Raw genomic sequence first — 23626 nt, 5'->3', positions numbered from 1 at the left:
AGTTTGTGTGTGCCACTGCACCGATAACCCAAAAACATCCTGATTTGGCCACATGGATGCAGCCTGCCTCCCTGAACCTCCCCCTCACCCTGCAGTTTCAGTTGGATGCATTATTCTTTGTCACGTCTTGCCCCTAAAATAAATTGAGGTACAACCTCACAGTGTGCAGTTAAACTGCTGCTGTGTTGCTCCCCAGAAGTGGCTGCATGTCAGTGGTGGCTAAAATGGTCCCTGTACATGTAGGTCCTGATTCTGATTTTAACTAAGCTGGTTTAACTCCATTTCAGTGGAGTTACTCCAGATTTACACCAGTGCGAGAGAACTGGACCCATAATTTTGCATATGACTTTGTTAATTCTGTAATTCACTTTGGGAACCTCTGGACTCAAGAGTGCTGCATAAAAGATATTATATTCACTGTCAAATGGTGGCGACTAGACGCACCGTTTCGTTGCTGTAGCTGGGAGAATTACAAATAGACAACGGCTATTCCACTGATCAGTATTAATCTTCATCATACCCTAAACCAGGCTGAAAGTCAGGAAAGGAAAGGTAATACTTGGGTACTTCACTTTCCCAGATTCCATATATTGTAAGGCCAGAAGGGACCCTTACGCTCATCCAATCTGACCTCCTGTGTAACCCAAGCCCAGTGATTCCTGGATCTAGTCTGACACCTTGCAGTTTAACTAGAACACCTCTTTCAGAAAGACATCCCGTCTTCCCTAAGACTCCAAATGAAGGAGAATCCACCACAACTATTGACAATCTGTTCCAGTAATTACCCTCACTGGTAAAAAAAAAAGTGTGTTTTATAATAGTAGATTTTGTTCTTATTTCAAAATAAATTTATTACAAAAGCTTGAGGACATTTACAGTTGAACAAAGTGGTGAAGATATCTCCAGAAGAACTCACTGGGTTGACACTGAAGTATGAAAGAAGGAAAGAGGACTCTATTTTTAACAGTAAATCACAAACTAAAAGAATAGCTTTCACAACAATTTTCATTCCAGGTATCTAACATGAGTTCAAGCTACAACTTAATAGGAATGCTAGCTGCTGTTGAAGGTGCCATCTGAATGTAACATGACAACTTCCTTTTCCCTCTTTAGTTTCATAAGAGTTCTAAAACCATGTACTAAGATTTTGTGTAGACTAAAACACTCTCTAATCTGCCATCCTTATAGGGTTACCATACAGATCTTTGTTGCACATGGAACAGACATCTCTTGACCTTGGATCTGCATATGCACCTAGAATAGGGTTAATCTCTTCCAAATTAGACTGAAATGAGCTGCGGTTCAAAGAAAGCTCTGTTTATTTCCTCTGCTATAACTGCTCCTCTGATATAAGCAAGAACATGATGCTCTTCATTTCTAAAGGGTGTTCAAAGCCAGCATGGGTTCATCTCATCCTGTGCTTTTCCTTGTCTTTCAGCGAACCTATGAACCAATTCCCAGTACACTCTATGGGGCTGGCTTCTTGTTTTGTGTATTAACAAGATTAGGTGCATGATTTTACATCTGCAGTAGGTCCCTCCCATATCCCTGATCTTTGCATAACCTCACCTTAGCACTACAAACTACAATTCAGAAGGAAAGGAATACAACATGAAGGTAGCACTCAGCTACTGTGCCCAATAAAGTTAAATTTCCCTTTCCTTTTACAGATTCTCAAGAGATGAAAGGGGTGAGAGAACTTGTATCAGGCATGTTATTGTCACTGATGACTTTCCAAGTGTCAGAGTTTACTTGAAATGGTTTAAAAATAAACTAAGTAAAACTGACACAGTCATTTTACAATCTCAATATTTACACACACAAAAAAGCATGAAAGAATACAAAGTTTTACTGACTGTAAATATGCACTGTATACGAGAAACATATTGAAAGGAATTCATGCACTAAAGGAACAGCTATCAAAGGGGTCTCTAATAATATGATGCCATGGGAATCAGGGATTGACAACATGCCATCACTGGTATCAAAGAAGGTCAAATAGAATGGCACAATGGGAACTAGAGATTCTCTGCCAAGATGGCATCACGGATATCAAAGACAATCAAATAACATGACGCCATGAGTACCGGAGCTACAACGTGGCACCATGGAAATTGAGACGCTCTTACAACATGGTGCCATGGGTATCAAAAATGTTCTAATAACATGGGAGCTGGAGTTTCTCTGCCAACATGATTGTACTTTGAAAATGCAATGACAGTATCGTAAAGCAGGTCAGTGAATAGACAGCTGCCTTCTGTCACCCGTGAATTAACTCTTCCCTGTCCTGGCATTATGTACCTAAAGCTAATGTGAAATTTACATGAACAAACACAGCCTTATCGAGAGTCAAGCACCATGTTTTCAATCAAACATGACTATAAGCTTCTCTAATGAGTAAGAATCACTAATGCATTCAGGAAGGCAGCTTTCCCAGGCAAGCGTCTGGTGGATTAGTGTTTTCCTAAATCTTGTCTTCAATGACACAGTGAACGCTGAGGATCAAATATCCATGTGAAGAGGGCTTGTAAACGTTTTGTCCTAGCACAAAATTAAAGCCAAGTGCATTGGTGCTTTCTCTCTATTGTGACGTTTTATCTAGGCAAAGCCTGATTGATGTGGATCTTAATGCTATGCTATTAATGGCATGCACTACAGATTTAATGGGCTATCGTCATCCCTAGTGTAACACCATTGACTGCAGTGGAGTTACACCAGGAATGAATTCAACAGCAGACTGCAACTGCCTGCTTCTCTTTTGCCTTTAGATATTTTCATTCGTTGATCTCAAAGCCCTTTATAAAGGTGGGCGTGAGGAGGTCTCATCATCCCCACCCTGCCGATGGAGAAACAAGCTCAAAGAAGTGAAGTGATTTGCCCGAGGTCACGCAGTAAGCCAGCAGCAAAGCCTGATTAGAACTCAGGTTGCCTGAGTCAGGTCTGCGCTCTAACCACTTGACTGCCCTGCCAACCCCCCCTTTACCAGGATGAGACTATGTGGTGCCTTTGGCAAAGGCTCATGGGCAAATTTCTAAAGAAAACGCATCAGGGTGTACAAAGAAACTAGGACAGAATATCTCAAGAAGTGGAATCTCTTGTTGTTCTTGAATCTTTCTCCTTCTCCTTCTCTTCTTTGGTTCCTGCAGTCCTGTGAAAAGTGTCCATATCTGCCAGCCTCCTCAGACCCTTTCCTAATGCTTCACATCGGCCAACCTGACATTTTCCTGCTCAGTGGATGGAGGTGGCTTTTCATGGCATCCAATCATCAGCTGGTAAACCAGCACGCCAGCAACTGCCCCAAGGAAAGGGGCCATGACCGGGACCCACCACCAGTGCATGCCAATACTGAAAGACACAAGAAAATGCGAGATGAGAAATGAGTAGCGGGACATCAACCAGAATAACCCAAACCCTGGGCATCTCAGAATATTTCCAATGATTTTCAATCAGACATAAGCTCCTAAGTGCCCGAGGCCCTTTTGAAAATGGCACCTAAGTCATCTAGGTACTTTTGAAAATGTTCACCCCTGAGCTTGAATGACCCAGAGAATTGGGGCTCTCTCTGGCTTTGCTGTCACCCTATCAGAGAGCCGTGACTTCCTAAGAGCGAGCATGAATGCAGCCTTTTAAGAGAGCAGTCAGTGCTGTCCCACCCATGTCAGGAGGGCGAGGACTTTCCCCCGCCCCTGTTATTTCCCCATCGCTTCCATTTGGCAATAGCCATGAAAGTCTCCAAACGAGCTTATGTTCAGGGAACAGCCGCCCTTCCCACGCTTGCTCCCAGGCCTACTGCTTGATAGCAACGCCAGGGCATAAGCTCTGATCTGTGGAAAGGGCTCTACTTTGGCTGTTTCTCATTGCTCAGGAAATCTCCAGGGAGATTAATGCCTTTTAGGAATGTTAATGTGACCCAAAGGTGCCTCAAAATGCAGAGACCGCTTAGGTGTCCCTTTCTGACAGCCACTTCCAGAAGTGCTTGGGTGGTACTTTTTGGCCACCGTTTGCCTTGATCCCATCAGATCTGGGTAACCCGCGCTCCGTGAAGAAAACACTTACGAGAACACTTCCATGCCCCAGCCAGCAATGGAGGTGAAAAGACGAGGCCCAAAGTCCCTGGCTGGGTTGACGGCATATCCAGAGTTGAAGCCCATGGACGTCCCGATAACCAGGACCACAAAGCCAACAGTGAAAGCCTCTAGGCCCCGGGGGATAGGGTTGTTGTAGGGATCCACAATAGCCAAGACGCAAACAATCAAAGATGCTGTGCCAATGAACTAGCAGGAAAAGGAGGGAGAGAGACGTGATTGAGGTTTGATCAGTCTTTTAACAAAGTCACCTAGCTACTGGGTGGAATACTGCATGTTTAGAACTTATCCTCTGGAGTGACGAACAGGGATAGTGAAGGATGTGATCCCAGTAAGAGCAGGGAACACCAAAGGGAATACAAAATGGGGAATTCTATGGCAAAGGGAACATGTCCAGAAAAGAACCCACCCTTAGCAATAGCCTCATGGAAACATTTGGAGCAGAGAACGTCTCTTTTTCAGTGAAGCAACTTAGGAGTAGAGAGCTGGATCTTTGAGTTCCCGTGAGTCTAAGGACGCATTCCTAGCAGCGTCAGTGGGCGAGACTGCACCGCAAGGAGGACATTAAATAGGACTCTAACAGCCTGCAGTGATACCAGCTCAGGCTAGGATCTCATAAGCTAAACAAGGACAGTCAGGATTGACACTTAGAAGGAGACCAAGGTACCACAGAGATCCCCCGTGTTACTATTCCTTCTGTAGGTATGCCCCAGCTTGGTGTTTAGTGGCACTGTGTGTTGGAAGATGCCACTTTTCTGGAGAGAAATAAAACTAGGGTTCTGCCCCTTTGGGATCATTAAAGGTCCTAGGGTACTTTTTACTAGAGTAGGGGTCTTAGCCTTCGTGCCCTGGCCAAATTGTAGTCTGTTTCCATGTGCAGGCTGCGCTGTGGCCACCAATACCATTAAACCCTCCTGTATCCAGGCACACTCCTGCACGCTGATCCTCATGCTGACCAGTGGATTATTGGGTCCCGACTGGTGAATATTACTGATCCAAATCCCAGGAAATGCAGCATTGTTCCTCTTGAAATTGAGTGAGAGGCCCAGGATTGTCCTGCAAGGTCTCTTACCAGCACCCCCAACTCTCTTACCTGGTCAAAGAATCCATTCACTACATCCAGATGCTCAGACGGGTATGTGGCAAAAATGCCAGCAGTTCCATTCCGTCCCACTATAAACAACTGGTTTTTGCCAAAAGCCCATATGGCATCTAGAATGGGAAACAGGGTTGGGTCAGTCATTCATCACCTGATTGTTCAACAGCACAGCAGAATCCAGGGCAGAGGGTGTTATTTGGGAAGCCTAATTAGTCTTCTGGACTTAAAACCTATGAATATTACAGTAGAGAATCACCATATTTGTCTATCAGACACATTCCTGCAATACAGCCAACTGCCGCTCAGCTGTGGGCTACCGTGGGCCCTATGACTTCCTCAACGCCCTGTGTAGACTGCACAGGCTCAGCGTATAGTATGAATAATCACGTCCCATAATTCAGTAACACTTAACGTTGACCTCGGTCTTTCCTGTTCTCTGACCATGACACTGGGTCATTTAGTCCCCTGAGGGCAGTAACAGGTTGGTCTCATTCCGGTTGTTGGGTTTGGTGTGAGGGTAGCTGGGTGGATAGTGTTGGTGGCCTGTGATATACAAGAGGTGCGATTGGATGATCTGGGGTCCCTTCTGGCCTTAAACTCTATGACTGTTACAGCAGTGGGCAATGCTTTCACCTGAGCCCCTCTCGATTTAGAGACGATAGTGAGCCGGAGTCTCTGCACAGGTATGCATGCGCAAGTCCCATTGACTTGAAGGGGAATTAAGTATGAGTATCTGAGGCCAAAGTCTGGCTCAAGGAGTTGTCCCTGATCTTTAATAAAACTGATTATTTAATTAACAATTGATTATTGAGAATGTTTTACTAATTTAAACAACAGCAACTAGGTATAAAACCACTCTTGCACAGCAGTTAGTAAGAGAGCCTAATAACCAACTGGTCCTGGCTGTACCACACAAGAGGGGCTTGTCTGCAGGGCAGCACGTTGCGGTCTATGGGGATGTGAATTGTAGAGCACTCTATCGGGTCGTGCTCGAATCACCTCCTGTAGGCCCTGCTGGCGTGAGCTGAAAGGTACCTAGACTGCATTGATGGACTGGACTACATTCACATGAACTAGGTGCCTTTTAGTTCATGCCAGCAAGGTCTACCTGGGGCAGTTAGAGGGTAACACGTTAGCACGCTCTACTATTCACACCCTGGTGGACCTCACCAGGCTGCCAGGTAGACAAGTCCTAACCAGCTCATTAAATCAGGAAAACTGGATCAAAAATGCTGATAGTTACTGATTGTTTGCACTTGGTTAGGTAATGGAGTTAACTGTTGCCTTGCTGTTAATCCTTATTTATTCTTTTCCTTGGCTGTGTAAAACAAGAGGAGTTAATTGTTATAGGCGGCATGTCACCCCAGGGGCTGCCAATCAGGAGACACAAAAACACCAGTCATGGGAGGGCTCTGAATAGAATTTCCTTGATGGGACAAAGCCAGCTGTCACAATGTTGTTGCTTGAGCACATATCGTTGTGCCCCAGGTGAAGACGTGACATGGGGCCCTGCGACTGATTTTGGGAGCTTTGAATGTGAGATCACCCTGGAGAAGCCCAGAGATACTAGGATGGCCATCAGCCCCACCACAGGAAAATGCTCCAATTTGGATAAGAAAGATATTTTTTACAGCATAAGAGAACAGAGGGAGAGGGATGGCATAAAAGCCGAGTGGTTTGTTCACTTACCGAAGTACAAGCCAAAGACGATGCCCGCTCCTAGGAAAGCACCGATGGTTTGTGCCAGGATGTAAACAGGCAGCTTAATCCACGGCTCCCGGGCCATGAGGCACAGAGCAAAAGTTACAGCAGGGTTCAAGTGGCCACCTGGGAAAGAGTTTCTCGTTAGTGCGTTCTGGGTGCAGGATCTGACTCCAGAATGCATGGAAAGGGACCACCACATTGGGAAAGACGCACCTGTGAAAATCACAGCTGCTGGTGCACTGTGGGACTGTGTGTGTGACAATATCCTCCAGATCAAATTCACCCACCAGAACAGCAGCACGAGGCCCACACCCACTCTAAGCCCCACTGAAACCCTTGAAGGAGGTGCAGCCGCTGAAAACCAGGCCAGATATGTGGCCCTGTTCAGTGGAAGATATGGGTTAATCCACATGCCCAGAGCTAGGCAATACCTGGTCTTTAGGGGAACACACTGGCTAAAGCCCTTGAGGATGTATTGCAGGGAATGGGATTGGAGAAAGGTTTAGATGCTCTAATAGGCCTTTCTCCATCTCTAATTTCTATGACCCAGTGAGGCTCTCAGCAAGAATGAGTTGCTCTCTCTAAATTTATCTATCTATCTATGCCATTGACTTCCAACGGTGATAGTCGTGTCCACTCACATTGGTTCTCCTGTGCCAGAAGCTGGCATTCCACAACGGGGTGGGTGGACAGTTGCAAAGAGCAAGAACTATTGAGAAACAAATGACCAACGAAGGGTTCTATTCTCTCCTCAGTGTGGGTTCGTCGGTTGCATGCACACAGAGAGGAAACTATGTTATTAACTATGAATAGGGCCCTACCAAATTCAAGGCCACGAAAAATGCGTCACGGACCGTGAAATCTGGTCTTTTGTGTGCTTTTACCCTATACTATACAGATTTAAAGGGGGAGACCAGCGTTTCTCAGATTGAGGGTCCTGCCCAAAAGGGAGTTGCGGGGGGGGTCACAAGGTTATTTTAGGGGGGTTGCAGTACTGCCATCCTTACTTCTGGGCTGCCTTCAAAGCTGGGTGGCTGGAGAGCGGTGGCTGTTGGCTGGGGGCCCAGCTCTGAAGGCAGTGACCCGCCAGCAGAAGTGCAGAAGTAAGGGTGGCAATATCATACCATGCCACCATTACTTCTGCGCTGCTGCCTTCAGAGTTGGGTGGCCAGAGAGCGGTGGCTGCTGACTGAGGGCCCAGCTCTGCCAGCAGCAGTGCAGTAGTAAAGGTGACAACACCATACCAGGCCATCCTTACTTCTGCGCTGCTGCTGGCAACAGCGCTGCCTTCAGAGCTGGGCTCCCGGCCAGCAGCCGTATCGCAACCCCTCCTACAATAACCTTGCGATTCCTCCACAACTCCTTTTTGGGTCATGACCCCTACAATTACAACACCGTGAAATTTCAGATTTAAATAGCTGAAATCATGAAATTTTATGATTTTCAAAATCCTATGCCCGTGAAATTGACTAAAATAGACCGTGAATATGGTAGGGCCCTAACTATGAAGCAATGCTCTTTGACCTTTGAATCCCCAACTGCGCATGGCCAGGAGCTTAGAGCAAGAGGGAGCCCTAGGTTTGCAGCAAAGCCGTGAAATGGAAGCCACGTACCTGACACTTGCCCTGCTATCAGAATTCCAAGTGTAACAGCAAAGCCGAAGGCCAAGTTCACAGTCAAGAAGCCCCCGTGGGTTCCTCTACTGAGCACGACCTGAGCGACTGAGCCACAGCCAAACAACTGAAAGAAGAAAAGAACTGATTAAAACTGGCCCAGTGGATTTTCCTTCAGGAGCAAGAAACTGGCCAAGGACTCCTGAGTGCTTTCCACTTGAGTTCTCCAACCCAAGTCCATGACCAACTCCACTATCCGCACTTGTGCTGCAGTACAAAATGGGAAAGGCTGCAGGGAAACTTGCTGGCTTGGATAGAAAATGCCAGGGAGGAGGGTCATGAATTTGCCGGGGACTTGACCACCCCCATCTTCTGAAGCCTACAAAATATTCTCCCTTCTGGTCTTCAAGATCCTCCAAGGGCTTACCAGTCAGGGGGGAGGCATAGCTCAGTGGTTTAAGCATTAGCCTGCTAAACCCAGGGTTGTGAGTTCAATCCTTGAGGGGGCCATTTAGGGATCTGGGCCAAAAATTGGGGATTGGTCCTGCTTTGAGCAGGGGATTGGATTAGATTAGATGACCTCCTGAGGTCCCTTCCAACCCTGCTATTCTATGATTCCAAACACCTCTAGCCAGTTCCCTGGTCTCTTAAAACACCAGACTCTTTTGTTTCTCCACAGTGGCTGGTACATCCTTCCTCACAGCTGCTTCCACCAACTCCCTTTCCTGATTATCAGCACCTAGCTGATTCCTTAACCCTTTCCAAAGCCTCCCACTCCAAGACCCCATCTCTCCGCTTGGCCTCCTACTTATCCAAACTCTTCCTTTAATAAAGCCATCAAAATCTTCCCCCAGAGACCTCCAACTTTCAACCATTCTGCCCTGCATCTCTCTTTTCTCCCTCGCCTACCACACCTAGAGACACTATATGATGCATTTAAACCTACTGTCCTTCTTTATATGGAACTGAAATCGTTGGAAGTTGGGGGTCTGGACTGCAAACGGGATCAGTTCATAGTTTGCTGGCATTTGCAAAGATGACTATACATGGCTGGAAAACATTGTAAGGACAATACTCTTGATATAAGGAGGTCCCAGCAGCAGGGCAGCTGTGAGCAAGGCAAAGCTTGGATGGTATAAGACACTGTCTGCCATCAGCTGGTGCTAGGATTTACACAGCAGCTCAAACACTAGATTACAGCCGCAAACCTGCTTAGGGGTCTTCATGCTACACAGAAAACAAACCTGCCTCAGGCAACCACAGACATCAAACACTTCAGTCCAGGCACCTCGTAAATTACACCTTGTCTCTGGCATTGTGAGAGGCGGTTTGCCTCGCCTCTTCCTTCTGAGGGCTGGGGACTGGAAAGTATTTGCTGCAGGGGCGGTTATTGGCAAAGGGTGATAAGCGCTGTTTGCTTGCAGTGAAGGGAGGAAGCGAGCTGCAGCCCAAGGATGTTTGCTCAGGACAATCCCGCATTTCCGGCCCATGTGCAAGAGCTAAACGGCTCTCTCAGCTCTCTCGTCCTCTTTGTCCCACTCCACTTCGCTAGCAATCCAGCCCATTTCAGACTAGCACTGGTGTCTGAATCAGAGCACGTGGGGGCCCCTCCCCACCTCTTCCACCTGCAGTCCCCCCACCCAGCACTCCTGCTGGGAAGCGGGCTTGGGGAGCAGGGGGCTTCCCCCACTCCCCGGCAGGAGCTCCAGATGGGCGGCTGAGTGGGTCGGGGCACGGGGATGCCCATCTTTCCAGGGCCCTCCAATTGGCTGGGACCCCTGGGCACGGGCCCCCATTGGCCTAGTGGCTAATCCACCACTGAGAAAATCTGGCCCTAGGAGCACAGAAGAGAGGCAGGCAGGCTGGCATTTAGGGCCAAATTCTGCTTTTGATGTGCATGTCTGCATTTTTATTGAGCCCCAGCAAACCAAGCCAAATCTTGATCCCAGTGGCTTCCACAAGACACACTCACACCATACACACACACACACCTTTCTATCAGTTGCATTTGGCCCTAGGAATCAGTTCAAATTGCATTCACCATGGCTGCTCCAGCAAATGATTTGTTGTCACGCAGTTTACTATGGGTATGGCTACACACCCGCTAGACACTCGGGCTCACTGTCTAGATGTCTGGGCTCGGGCTGAAGTCTGAGCTCTGAGACCCTGCAGAGTGGGAGGGTCCCACAGGATAAGTCCCACGGTTTGTTTTTGTTTTTTGTTTTTTGTTGGTTTTTTTGGGGGGCGGGGCTGTAACCATATTCCAGCCACCAAAACTGTGGGATCAGATCATTGGCTGGTGTAAATCAGAGGAGCTCCTTGTGGCCAATGGCCAGGTGAGGTCTGACCCCCCAAATATCCAATAGTGTGGTTCTTCTAGGCACACTATTGGTCATAACACAGAGAGGTACCAAGCAATGAAGTAATTTAGAGAGAGAATAAATCACTATTGCCGGCATTCTGATAATTATTTTGTGTGTCTGTCTGTATATATACACACAGAGAGATGGCCGTTATTATCACTATGTATGTGCCAATACGTATACACACAGTCAAATTCTGCTCCTAAACCCCCATAGTCGATCATAGTGAGGGGAGGGCTCCTGCCTCCTACTGGGAATGAGGGGCGATCAACAGGTTATCTCAAGTGCTTATATACAAATGCACAAAGCCTTGGAAACAAGCAGGGAGAACTGGAGGTCCTGGTGATGTCAAGGAACTATGACGTGATTGGAATAACAGAGACTTGGTGGGATAACTCACATGACTGGAGTACAGTCATGGATGGTTATAAACTGTTCAGGAAGGACAGGCAGGGCAGAAAAGGTGGGGGAGTAGCACTGTATGTAAGGCAGCAGTATGACTGCTCAGAGCTCCGGTACGAAACTGTGGAAAAACCTGAGTGTCTCTGGATTAAGGTTAGAAGTGTGAGTAACAAGAGTGATGTAGTGGTGGGAGTCTGCTATAGACCACCGGACCAGGGGGATGAGGTGGATGAGGCTTTCTTCCGGCAACTCACGGAAGCTACTAGATCGCATGCCCTGATTCTCATGGGTGACTTTAATTTTCCTGATATCTGCTGGGAGAGCAATACAGCGGTGCATAGACAATCCAGGAAGTTTTTGGAAAGCGTAGGGGACAATTTCCTGGCGCAAGTGCTAGGGGAGCCAACTAGGGGGGGCGCTTTTCTTGACCTGCTGCTCACAAACTGGGTAGAATTAGTGGGGGAAGCAAAAGTGGATGGGAATCTGGGAGGCAGTGACCATGGGTTGGTTGAGTTCAGGATCCTGACGCAGGGAAGAAAGGTAAGCAGCAGGATACGGACCCTGGACTTCAGGAAAGCAGACTTCGACTCCCTCAGGGAACAGATGGCCAGGATCCCCTGGGGGACTAACATGAAGGGGAAGGGAGTCCAGGAGAGCTGGCTGTATTTCAAGGAATCCCTGTTGAGGTTACAGGGACAAACCATCCCGATGAGTCGAAAGAATAGTAAATATGGCAGGCGACCGGCTTGGCTTAATGGTGAAATCCTAGCGGATCTTAAACATAAAAAAGAAGCTTACAAGAAGTGGAAGGTTGGACATATGACCAGGGAAGAGTATAAAAATATTGCTCGGGCATGTAGGAAAGATATCAGGAGGGCCAAATCGCACCTGGAGCTGCAGCTAGCAAGAGATGTCAAGAGTAGCAAGAAGGGTTTCTTCAGGTATGTTGGCAACAAGAAGAAAGCCAAGGAAAGTGTGGGCCCCTTACTGAATGAGGAAGGCAACCTAGTGACAGAGGATGTGGAAAAAGCTAATGTACTCAATGCTTTTTTTGCCTCTGTTTTCACTAACAAGGTCAGCTCCCAGACTGCTGCGCTGGGCATCACAAAATGGGGAGTAGATGGCCAGCCCTCTGTGGAGATAGAGGTGGTTAGGGACTATTTAGAAAAGCTGGACGTGCACAAGTCCATGGAGCCGGACGAGTTGCATCCGAGAGTGCTGAAGGAATTGGCGGCTGTGATTGCAGAGCCCTTGGCCATTATCTTCGAAAACTCGTGGCGAACGGGGGAAGTCCCGGATGACTGGAAAAAGGCTAATGTAGTGCCAATCTTTAAAAAAGGGAAGAAGGAGGATCCTGGGAACTACAGGCCAGTCAGCCTCACCTCAGTCCCTGGAAAAATCATGGAGCAGGTCCTCAAAGAATCAATCCTGAAGCACTTACATGAGAGGAAAGTGATCAGGAACAGTCAGCATGGATTCACCAAGGGAAGGTCATGCCTGACTAATCTAATCGCCTTTTATGATGAGATTACTGGTTCTGTGGATGAAGGGAAAGCAGAGGATGTATTGTTTCTTGACTTTAGCAAAGCTTTTGACACGGTCTCCCACAGTATTCTTGTCAGCAAGTTAAGGAAGTATGGGCTGGATGAATGCACTATAAGGTGGGTAGAAAGCTGGCTAGATTGTCGGGCTCAACGGGTAGTGATCAATGGCTCCATGTCTAGTTGGCAGCCGGTGTCAAGTGGAGTGCCCCAGGGGTCGGTCCTGGGGCCGGTTTTGTTCAATATCTTCATAAATGATCTGGAGGATGGTGTGGATTGCACTCTCAGCAAATTTGCGGATGATACTAAACTGGGAGGAGTGGTAGATACGCTGGAGGGGAGGGATAGGATACAGAAGGACCTAGACAAATTGGAGGATTGGGCCAAAAGAAATCTGATGAGGTTCAATAAGGATAAGTGCAGAGTCCTGCACTTAGGATGGAAGAATCCAATGCACCACTACAGACTAGGGACCGAATGGCTAGGCAGCAGTTCTGCGGAAAAGGACCCAGGGGTGACAGTGGACGAGAAGCTGGATATGAGTCAGCAGTGTGCCCTTGTTGCCAAGAAGGCCAATGGCATTTTGGGATGTATAAGTAGGGGCATAGCGAGCAGATCGAGGGACGTGATCGTTCCCCTCTATTCGACACTGGTGAGGCCTCATCTGGAGTACTGTGTCCAGTTTTGGGCCCCACACTACAAGAAGGATGTGGAAAAATTGGAGAGAGTCCAGCGAAGGGCAACAAAAATGATTAGGGGTCTAGAGCACATGACTTATGAGGAGAGGCTGAGGGAGCTGGGATTGTTTAGTCTGCAGAAGAGAAGAATGAGGGGGGATTTGATAGCTGCTTTCAACTACCTGAAAGGGGGTTCCAAAGAGGATGGCTCTAGACTGTTCTCAATGGTAGCAGATGACAGAACGAGGAGTAATGGTCTCAAGTTGCAATGGGGGAGGTTTAGACTGGATATTAGGAAAAACTTTTTCACTAAGAGGGTGGTGAAACACTGGAATGCGTTACCTAGGGAGGTGGTAGAATCTCCTTCCTTAGAGGTTTTTAAGGTCAGGCTTGACAAAGCCCTGGCTGGGATGATTTAACTGGGAATTGGTCCTGCTTCGAGCAGGGGGTTGGACTAGATGACCTTCTGGGGTCCCTTCCAACCCTGATATTCTATGATTCTATGATTCTATGATTCTATGATCCTCTTATGTTCAGGTTCTTATACTAAACTCATCAGGATGGCACTGACTTGGAAACTGACATCAACAGGGCATGTGCCAGCACACATATTGTAATTGTGATCTTCCAGGCTGATCAGAGGACAGAAGTTTGCCTGTGTCTTACACTACCTCCTCCGGCAGATTTCAGTGTCACCTACATTTCCCAACCCCTGAAAGTTCTTTTCTCACAATCCTCCTTTCACAAGACATGACGCTAAACAACACCTGAACATTGTGCAGCATTGCCAGTTCTCATGCTTTTATTGCACACCTCCCAATATTTGGTGCTTTTCTTGAGTCTCCAACTCCTGGAGTCATGTGATTACATGTGAATCTCAGCTGTTTTTTAAAGTAAGTTTCTAGCCCTCCTGGTTGCAGAGAAAAGTGTGAAAACATGAGCCAAGTGAAACCTAAAGGCTCAGAAAGCAGAAGGCCAATCGAAAGAACTCAGCAAAAAAAAAAAATCTCTCATAATTCTAATCCTGCTTTATGATTTCTGAACACCTGGGATTTTATTCTTAATGAGACAGAGAGTAAAATGCAAAACGTAAATGAATTTAAATGTCTCGATTTTCACCCTGGCCAGGCTAAACGGCTTTCCATGGGCCATTTAAATGATGTCCTAGTTGTTTTGTAATAGATCCACACTGACTAGGTTCTAAATGCAATTCACTAGGGCCATGGTGAGATGTTTTCCATAGGAACCTGCTGCTAGGGATGAGGTGTGTGAAATATGGAGAAGTTGAACCCCTGCTCTGTTGACTTTAACTAGCTAATCAAGCTCCAGCATTTTCGTGTTACCAATAAAATGTCACACACGCCATAGAAATAAAAAGCTACAGTATCAAGGTTTGCATCACGCACTCTCTCATGATCTGCTATTGTATTTCATGTCCCTTATGCTCCGCTGGACGATTTAAATGATTATTTTATTAGTATTAATAAAATGTACTAAACCACTTCACTGTGAAGTATTAACATTACTCCCACGTGTATTTATTAAGTTAAATCTATGCATTTGAAAGATCAGGCATCAGCTGAAGTATTGTGTCCAATTCTCGGCACCGCACCTTCAGAAAGTCGTGGACAAATTGGAGAGCATCCAGAGGAGAGCAACAAAAAACAGTCAAAAGTTTAGAAAACCTGGTCTATCAGGAAAGGTTAAAACAACTGGACATGTTTAGTCTTGAGAAAATATGGGGGGGACCTGATAGTCTTCAAATTTATTAAGGGCAGTTATAAAGAGGACAGTGATCAATCGTTCTCTGTGTCCACTGAAGGTAGGACAAGAAGTAATGGGCTTAATCTGCAGCAAGGAAGAGTTAGGTTGGATATTAGGAAAAACCTGATAATAGAATATCAGGGTTGGAAGGGACCTCAGGAGGTCATCTAGTCCAACCCCCTGCTCAAAGCAGGACCAATCCCCAATTTTTGCCCTAGATCCCTAAATGACCCCCTCAAGGATTGAACTCACAACCCTGGGTTTAGGAGGCTAATGCTCAAACCACTGATCTATCCCTGTTTATAAGAACAGATTGGACAAACACCTGCCAGTGTCAGGGATGAACTAGGTTTACTTTGTCCTGCCACAGCGCAGGGGGCTGGACTTGTAGAAGGTCCCTTCCAGCCCGACATTTCTATGATTCTATGTCCGTGTCTATCTAGGCATGGAGGGACTGATTCCACACCTGCTGAAGTCAATGGGAATCTCTCCGCACTGATTTCAAAGGGCTTTGGATTAGACCCTGATAGGGCACTCACCAGGGCCCCATCTGAGCACCAAAGGCAGTGTAATGCAGCAGATGTATCCCTAGGGGGATCCAAAGCAGCAGCTGCCCAGATATTCGGCTCAAATACTGCCCAGTCCTACAGAGTACTGTCCACACCAGTGCAGGTCGGTGTAACTTGCATCGCTAGTGGTGGTGGCTTTTTCACACCCCTGAACAACATATTTTATATGAACATACGTGGTAATGTAGACCTGCCCTGAGATAAAAAAGCCCACACCTTTCTTAGCAGAGAAGACAAGGCCTGAGATTGGAAAGGTCCAGAGCTGACTAAGGAAGGTAGTACAAGACTTTGGCAGGAAACAGAAATGGGTAAACAATACTGGAGAGATTACATAAGCTATGGGTTTATAAACAGCTCTGGAGAAGAGTGACTCTGTTTGCACACTCAAGAAGGGATAGTCACCGGCATTCTTGTACACAACAGCTCTCTGAATAACTTTTTGTTGCCTAGTGGCTGCTCTTTGCACCTTCAGAGGAGCTACACAAAAGACCTGAATGTATTTGCTCTTAAATTTACATGGCCCTGATCCCTGGATTAATCTGGGAATGCTTTGTAACATTGGCACAACCTGACCCAGCAGGAATGTTATCGTCTGAGTAACAACTTTTCTCTTCTGCAGGCAAATAGAGCAGGGATTAGGCAATGAACCTTGTGTAAATCTAGCCTAATTGCACCAATGAATCGGAAGGAGATTCAGATCGGGTTGCAGCCTGAATAAGGCTGTTGAAAACTCTTGAGCTTTGATAACAGTTTGAATGAGGAAGATATTAAGCAGCTCCGTGCAGCACTTGAGAGTTAAACTCCTACTCACAATGAGAGTTAAAGCTGGAGCCCAAATGAGGGACTCTCCCTCCAAATGGGTGAGGCTGGGTGGGTCTGGGGCCCTCATCCTGCAGCTGGCTCCAATGCCCTGTTCACCCTCTTCTTTTGCAAAGCCGCAGCTTGATCGAAAGCCCACTGAAGTCAAAGCAAAGCCTCCCTGTGAGTCAGAGGGGTGGTTCTGGTGCAGCTGGGGGCAGAATCTGGCTCCTCGGAGTTTTGGGAGCGGACAAGGGAGAGTCAGTAACAAGAAGGTTTGTAATGGATCTTTCCGCATAAGAGTTGGAATTCACACCCTGTGCAGAGGCGCAGCCCAAGGCTTATGCACCACTTAAGAACTCAAGAGATAAGAGGGCTTAAGTGGTACATGGATCTTGCACAGGGAAGAGTCTGTTAAGACAGAATGTATCGGCTCATTTTTCCCACTAAAGCAAGTTCAGCCATTCCCCACTGATTTGTGGTAGAAAGGCGAATGCACAGGACAAGGGGTCAGGAGCTGGAGTGCCATTTCTACCTCTGCCACAGACTTCCTGTGATGTCTTGGTCAAGTCATTTAAGGCCTTATCCTGCAGCAAGGAAGGAAGACACTGAATACTGTGGGCACAGGATCAGGCTGTTAATTTGTGCCTCATTTCTCCTATCTGTAAAATGGGGAAATCACACTCCACTACTTCACTGGGGTGGGGCAGGCCTCGTTAGTGCTTGTGAAATGCTTTGAGAGCCTCAAATGGAAGGCACTAGAAGGAAGGTGGTGTTATTGCCATTTCATTAAATGACTTCCTTGTCCACAAGACACACCCACTACAACCAGTTTTTCGGCACTGTGCTATTATGACCTGCATGTGACATTTTTGCTGGTGCTCAAAGTTGATTGAATTTACACTTAAGTTTTTAAAACTCTAGCAAAATATTAACATAATGCAAGGGCCATGCTTAGCAAGACTGAAAGCAAACCAGACTTTCCAAGTCCTATATAAAGCAAATATGGTGTAGCAAACTGCCTAGTATGTTTGAGTACTGTTGCCCCCTACTGGATGGAATCAGAACAGCTTAACTATGTTTCATAGGCCCTATACTGCTAATAACTGAAGAAGATTCTCCTTTACTTTTATTCCTACAATAACATTATAAAATTTAGGTTTCCATGGCATATGGCATAGTTACAACCATGAAGTTCCAATTTGTAACAGTAAAGGCTTTCATCAGACCAGTCCTGTTTGAAGAATGACCAAGGGAGTTGGATTCAGAACTGCTCTTTGTTCCTTCCTTGTGTCTAAACAACAGTGAAAACCAGCTAATCCACCAGGCAAAGTCCGTCAGAGAGCCAAACTATTATACCGGCCAGATATGAAGGATACAGAGTCTGACCTTTTCGCTAGCTCCAGTATTTAAAACAAAGTAGGTCTGTAGCAATGTAACAGTTGCAACCCTTTTATTTTAAGCAGGGTGCAAAAAGCTGGGCTGATGGAATTTTTTTTTTAATTGGCTGCTACAGTAATAATACAAACAACAGACCACGTGTGAAATTCGTTTGATATTTGCATTGCTTAGCTATTGCCAGTAGGTGGCAGGAGGTGGCACGTTGGAGCAGGCAAGAAGATACAGCCTCAAGGAAGTGAGTTTACAGGAAAAAAAGATTTCCTTGGCTTCTTTTGCTGCACGATTTCCCTGATTATATATGAAGAAGGAACATTTTTTCACACGCTCCCCTAACAGTATTTTTGTACCGTGCACAAAGACATTTGTTGCAGGGTAAGTTGCCTCTCTTAGCGCTGTGATCTCTGTGCCAGCAAAAGGCGAGAGATCTGTTGGGAAGAAACTGGGCTCACGCCCATTGCCTTTGGGTGTCACAAATCTTCCCATTACAAAGCGGAGGTCTAATGTTAAGTGCGCAGACCTACTCCTGTTGAAGTCAATGGAAGTTTGACCTCAGTGAGAGCAGGAGCAAACCTTAAGCCTACCCTCCCTATTAACCTTAATGTATCCTAAACCTGGAGAGATGGGGACAAATCCAGCCAACTCTGAGCCTGATCCTACATCCCTTGCAGAGCCAAAACCTCCACCGATGTTAATGGGTGCAAACAGAAGCTAGGATTGGGGTCTGTGCGAGCTTAAAAATGACCCTATCAAAATAAACATATTTCACTTACACATGATAACATGCACCACTCCACATACCAGCCGAGTGAGAGTCAGCCTTCTGGGACTCCCATGAGGGCAGCGGAGCTAGCCAGGGTGTGCTCCCACCAGACAGTATTGTTCCTCCAGTGGAGACTGCCAGACTCAGAAACAGGGTCTGAGTGATGGGGATGGGAAGGACCAGAGGCAGATACATGTGGTCCGTTCCTATCCCAGGATTAACCAACCCTACCTGCTACCAGGCTTACATGGAAAGGAAAACATGGGCTAGTGTTCTCAGAGACTCTGACTTCGAGCCCTTTTTGTTCCAGTCAGACCCCAGAACAAGGGATGATCTGGGATTGAGAGCAAACTGAAAAAAGCAAGAAGGAAATCATCAGCCTTTCGAAATGGCCCTTTCCTGCCTCTTCTCTGACAGCCAGAGATCCCACTGCATTAAGTACAGCCTCTAAATACACTTAACAACGTGAGGGGAGACTGAGGCAGTAAACAGCTTGGGGTGTGGAGTGGAGCAGCCTCCCTGCACTGAATCTCTTTGGAAGGTGCTCCTGGCTCCTAACCCCAGATCGCAATGCAATCCATGACGTGTGTGACGCCCAGCCCCACCCCCCACCGGGTCTTCAGCAGATGTATTTCCAAGAGGAGTTATAAGAAAAAGTTTTTGTCATTTCTACAAACTCTGTAAGCATGAGTTCAGAGTCTGCAAGCCTGACTCTAAATCCTGCCTTTTCTTTGCTAACCCTTTCTGAAAGCTCTGTCCAAAGCACTGACCCATGAATGCCTTGCCTCCTCTGCTCATTAGGGCTAGTAAAACACAACAGGTGATGTGCCTCGGGTTGTTCCCATTGCCACTTTCACCATCTTTTGCCTAAAGCCCCTAGAAGAACACGTGGATTTTCCTGGAGTTGTACAGGAGGGGCCTGATCCAAATCCAAGACCCCCCGCCTCCCAAATGCCAGGGGATTTTGGATCAGGCTCTGAGCAGCTGGAATTAGCTTGATTTTCTTTCCCTGCCAAATAGCACAGGCGATTCAGAGACAAAAACTGCCAAGCATTCAGTCAGCTCCTGCCCATCCTTATTCTGGATGGGATGATTTAATTGGGGATCGGTCCTGCTTTGAGCAGGGGGTTGGACTAGATGACCTCCTGAGGTCCCTTCCAACCCTGATATTCTATGATTCTATGATTCCAAATAACTCTTTCAAAGCAAAGCATGGCCACTTCGTTGCAAGTAGCTCTTGCGAAAGCTGGTCTTTCTGCAGATAAAAAAAATTATGCTATGGGAAACATAGCGTCCCCATGAGAGATGGTGACATTTTACTGTTTCTCTTGAGCAGCGAGATATACAGAAGATACAGCAGGCTCTCTGCCCCCGTTGCTTTTTAAAACACAAGAGGCTGTGTCTTTCCATTTACGGGAGGTGGCTGGAGCTCCATAGAGCTTTTCAAAGTTGCCACCACCCTTCGCTAGCCCAGCTGCTGAATAATTTCCAAAACCATTCGGATCGCAACTGATGTAAACCCACAGTAGCTCAGCTGAAGTTGATGGAATTGCTGGGGATTTACACCTTGGTAAATGAGATTAGAATCTGATCACCTATCGTCAAAGTGATGCACAAACATTAACTGGCCAGTACTGGAATATCAGCAAATTAGACAAATTACACCTGTCCGCAGTGTCATCTATAGACCTACCTACCATGTGCGGAAGGGCCAACATTTTCAAAGTTGGATGCCTAGAGCAAGACACCTATATCCATACTGAGTCACTTAAAATCTTGTCCTGATTTTCAGAGATGCTGAGTATTAGCGACTACTATTGAATTAGGCCTGGTCCACACTTAGAAATTAGATCTACCTATCTACGTGGTTCAGGGCTCTGAAAAATGTCTCGCCTTAAGCACAGTATTTAGGTCGACTTAACCCTGCAGTTGCAACTAGGTCGATGGAAGAATTATTCTGCCAACCTAGGTACTGCCCTCAGACAGGTGAATTAACCACATCACGCCGTTGTGGAAGGAGCAACTACACTACGGAGGCATAGCTGGAGCACTGTAGCCAGAGCACTGTAACCATGCCGCTGTGGTGTAGACATACCCTTGGATTGCAGTGGTGGAGCTCAGCTCTCATCCCTGTATCAGGTCACTTATTGATTTAAATGCCCAGATATAGACACAGATTCCAACTTTAGGCACTCAGGTTTGAACCCTTTCACCAAGCCGCCTATTGTCTTTGGGGTCTAAGCACTGAATCTTTTGTGTCTATTTACCATTGAAACATATGATGGGGGACAGACAGCTCCCCGATCCTAGACATGTGGCAAGCAGAGGCAGGCATTCAGCCAGCCTGTAAGACTGGGTTAGTATTTTGCAGTGAGCCTCAAAACAGCCCTACTATTCCCCTCTCACTTGATCCCAGGACAGGCTGTTGAGAACTGTTATTAACACTTTCAACACCAGCACATGTTTAAAATGATGCTTTAAGAAAAACAATCCAAGAAGAGGAACTTTCCCCTTCATGCATCTTCTCCCCTTTAAATGGTTCTTTAAAGGTTCTTTAAAGTTCAGACAGTTTCAGGGTCAGGGAAATACATAGAGGTGTGAGAGCAATTTCCTTCCAGGAGACGCCTTGTAGTAATACACTTGCTGTTTACACATGTGCCTCTTTATTGGATCTACTCTGCTGCTCATACATACCAAAGGTGAAATCTTTCAATACTTCAAAAGATTCATACATCACATCGAATTGGAAGCGACTCTAAAACTGATTGGTTACCAACTTTCATACATTATTTCACACAGAACATCAGGGTTTTACTACTCTAGTCCCCAAGAGTCCTCTCTGGTCAGTTTCATCACTGGTGTAAATTCCAGGGATGAATGTGGCTCCTTTGTCATATCACTTTAGCTTTGCATCCAAATTACTGCAATTAAACAGTACCCAGCAATCTTAGCCAGGTTCGTGAAATATTAACCTGGTCCTGAATAAGCCATGTACTATGTAGTATGTTAACGTTTTATTGCAACTATGCCTTAATAAAAAGGTTTCCAAAAAACCACAGCCGTATCCTAAGTAGTAAAAGGCAGACTTACCACCAGAATCAGGGTCCCCAGGCACTCAGCCAGTGCTTGCCTCATTAGTTTGTTTCTGATCCTCAGCATCTCTCCAATTCTAGCAAGAACTTCCTTTTGCCTCCCCATGGTGGCTGAGATTTCCTTCTAGCCCTGCTTTGGCTCAGAGGTGGCTGGCTGGCTTTCAGCTCTTCAGCCTGGTGTGTGTAACTTTGATCCTTGCAGCCCTGTGTTTGCTTATAAATAAGTTGAGATATCCCTGAAACACCGCCCCTAAGTAACCCCACCCCTCCCACCCTCTCTTTCACTGCACCTTTTTGTTCTCAGCATGGGGCTGAGGGGGTGGTTTGCTTGGGGTTTTTTTATTATTATTATTACTCATATAGGCAGGCTGCAGACATACGAGTGTCAGGAGCTCTGTAAGGAGACTGAAGGGCGGGGGGGAGAACAGTGCAGAGACCTCCACATCCTGATTGCATTATTTCTGTGCCCTTCTAACAGCACATACAGCTGAATCTGCCCCACTCTCAATTCAGATGAGCCAAGAAGTCCCGCCTATACAAACACCGCAGCTGAACTTGCATGTGCAGAGTCAACTCTTGACAATACCATGAATTCTGATTTCCCCCCCTACCAGAGCTGACTGTAGGTTGTCAGCTTCTTGGTGACTTACACTCCTATGCAGTATGGGGGACTGTTAGTCGCTCTGGCAATAAAATCATGGGAAACGAGGCCTTGATTCTCCACTCCCTTATTCCACTTTTAGGCCAGTGATCTCAGTACCTCACACCAGCATCAAACTGGTGTCATGGAGTGAGAATTGGGTCCAGAAACGGTCCTAACTCGAAACCCTAGCTGTAAACTCCAGATCTGGATGCAGAGCCAAACTTGTTGCATGTCTAAATAACGTACACATCTCCCCAAGGCTGAGGGACTGCGCCGTGTACCCTGCATTCATTTCAGCACGACCCGTCTTAGGAAAGCAAAGAGAAGCCAGGAAAGATTCCTGATCCAGAGCAGAGCTGTTATCATGAGCCACCCATAGGTGGCACTGCACCACGAAATCAGAAAATTGTCTGCCAGAAAGTGGCCCTGCTCCATGCAGGGTTGTATGGTGGGTTTACACCAGCACTATTCTGGCATGTTTCATCGAATCTGTCTCAAATTAATCATCATTCCCCATGTTTATTTAATCTCAGCCACCTCTTTATGTAATCCTGGGCAGCGTTTTAGAGACAGCATGGATGAAAGATTTGTTAGGCCAGCTGCTATTATTTATGCCTCATTCCTTTTAGGTAAGTAGTAAAAATTCCAACTTAGGGCCCCAATCGTAATCCATACCCATGGATCCCTGCCTTCACTGAGGCTCCGAGCCAGAGCTGAATAGCAGGATCAGGGCCTAAGAAATGGAATTTGCCAATTTTGCTCCTCCCTCCACACACACACACACACCCCCCTGCATAAAGCCACACCCGGCACAAAGAGTTCTCGGCATTTCTTATTTAACCATTGACTTTTCCTCCGAACAAGTGGAGATTTTGAGTGCAATCATTAATAGACCTTTGTTCCGAATGTAAATTGCAGCTGGACAGAGGAACTGAAAGGAGGCCAGAACACAGGAAAGAATCAACTGCTGTCAAACCGTTTGGGTGAAAATGCAACCACAAGAACGTTTATCGCAGGGGTGACCAAACCTCAGCTCACAAGCCGTATGCGGCTCTTTGACAGTTAAAATGCAGCTTGTGGAGTCTCCCCCATTCTCCACCTACCAGACTGGGGGG

The 23626-nt window shown here is 46.5% G+C and overlaps 1 protein-coding gene across 2 annotated transcripts; it reads right to left on the bottom strand.

Moving 5' to 3' along the window:
• Positions 1-1370: 1370 nt before the first annotated feature.
• Positions 1371-22136, bottom strand: AQP3 (aquaporin 3 (Gill blood group)). 2 transcript variants are annotated; one of them, XM_037902773.2, is made up of 6 exons: positions 21867-22136; positions 8502-8628; positions 6874-7011; positions 5179-5297; positions 4057-4274; positions 1371-3345 (listed from the first exon to the last, which is right to left on the bottom strand). In XM_037902773.2, exons 1-6 carry the CDS (start codon positions 21972-21974, stop codon positions 3192-3194), a joined length of 864 nt encoding a protein of 287 aa, XP_037758701.1. In that variant the 5' UTR covers positions 21975-22136; the 3' UTR covers positions 1371-3191. The 2 variants fall into 2 exon arrangements, with proteins under 2 accessions (XP_037758701.1, XP_043403245.1); XM_043547310.1 differs by lacking the exon at positions 21867-22136 and adding an exon at positions 16629-16872.
• Positions 22137-23626: the final 1490 nt, after the last annotated feature.

The sequence above is a fragment of the Chelonia mydas genome, chromosome 5 (assembly GCF_015237465.2).
Source record: "Chelonia mydas isolate rCheMyd1 chromosome 5, rCheMyd1.pri.v2, whole genome shotgun sequence".
NCBI classification, from domain to species: domain Eukaryota; kingdom Metazoa; phylum Chordata; order Testudines; family Cheloniidae; genus Chelonia; species Chelonia mydas.
This window is presented reverse-complemented; position numbering and strand designations above follow the sequence as displayed.

Bases quoted from the DNA above. Each gene is read 5' to 3' on its own strand.
- AQP3 (XM_037902773.2), bottom strand. From the start codon at position 21,974: ATGGGGAGGCAAAAGGAAGTTCTTGCTAGAATTGGAGAGATGCTGAGG. The intron at 5,298-6,873 runs GTAAGTGAACAA...TTCCCATTCTAG, and splicing joins CGTCTTTGGCTTGTACTTCG to ATGCCATATGGGCTTTTGGC. The intron at 4,275-5,178 runs GTAAGAGAGTTG...TTTTCCTGCTAG, and splicing joins TGAATGGATTCTTTGACCAG to TTCATTGGCACAGCATCTTT.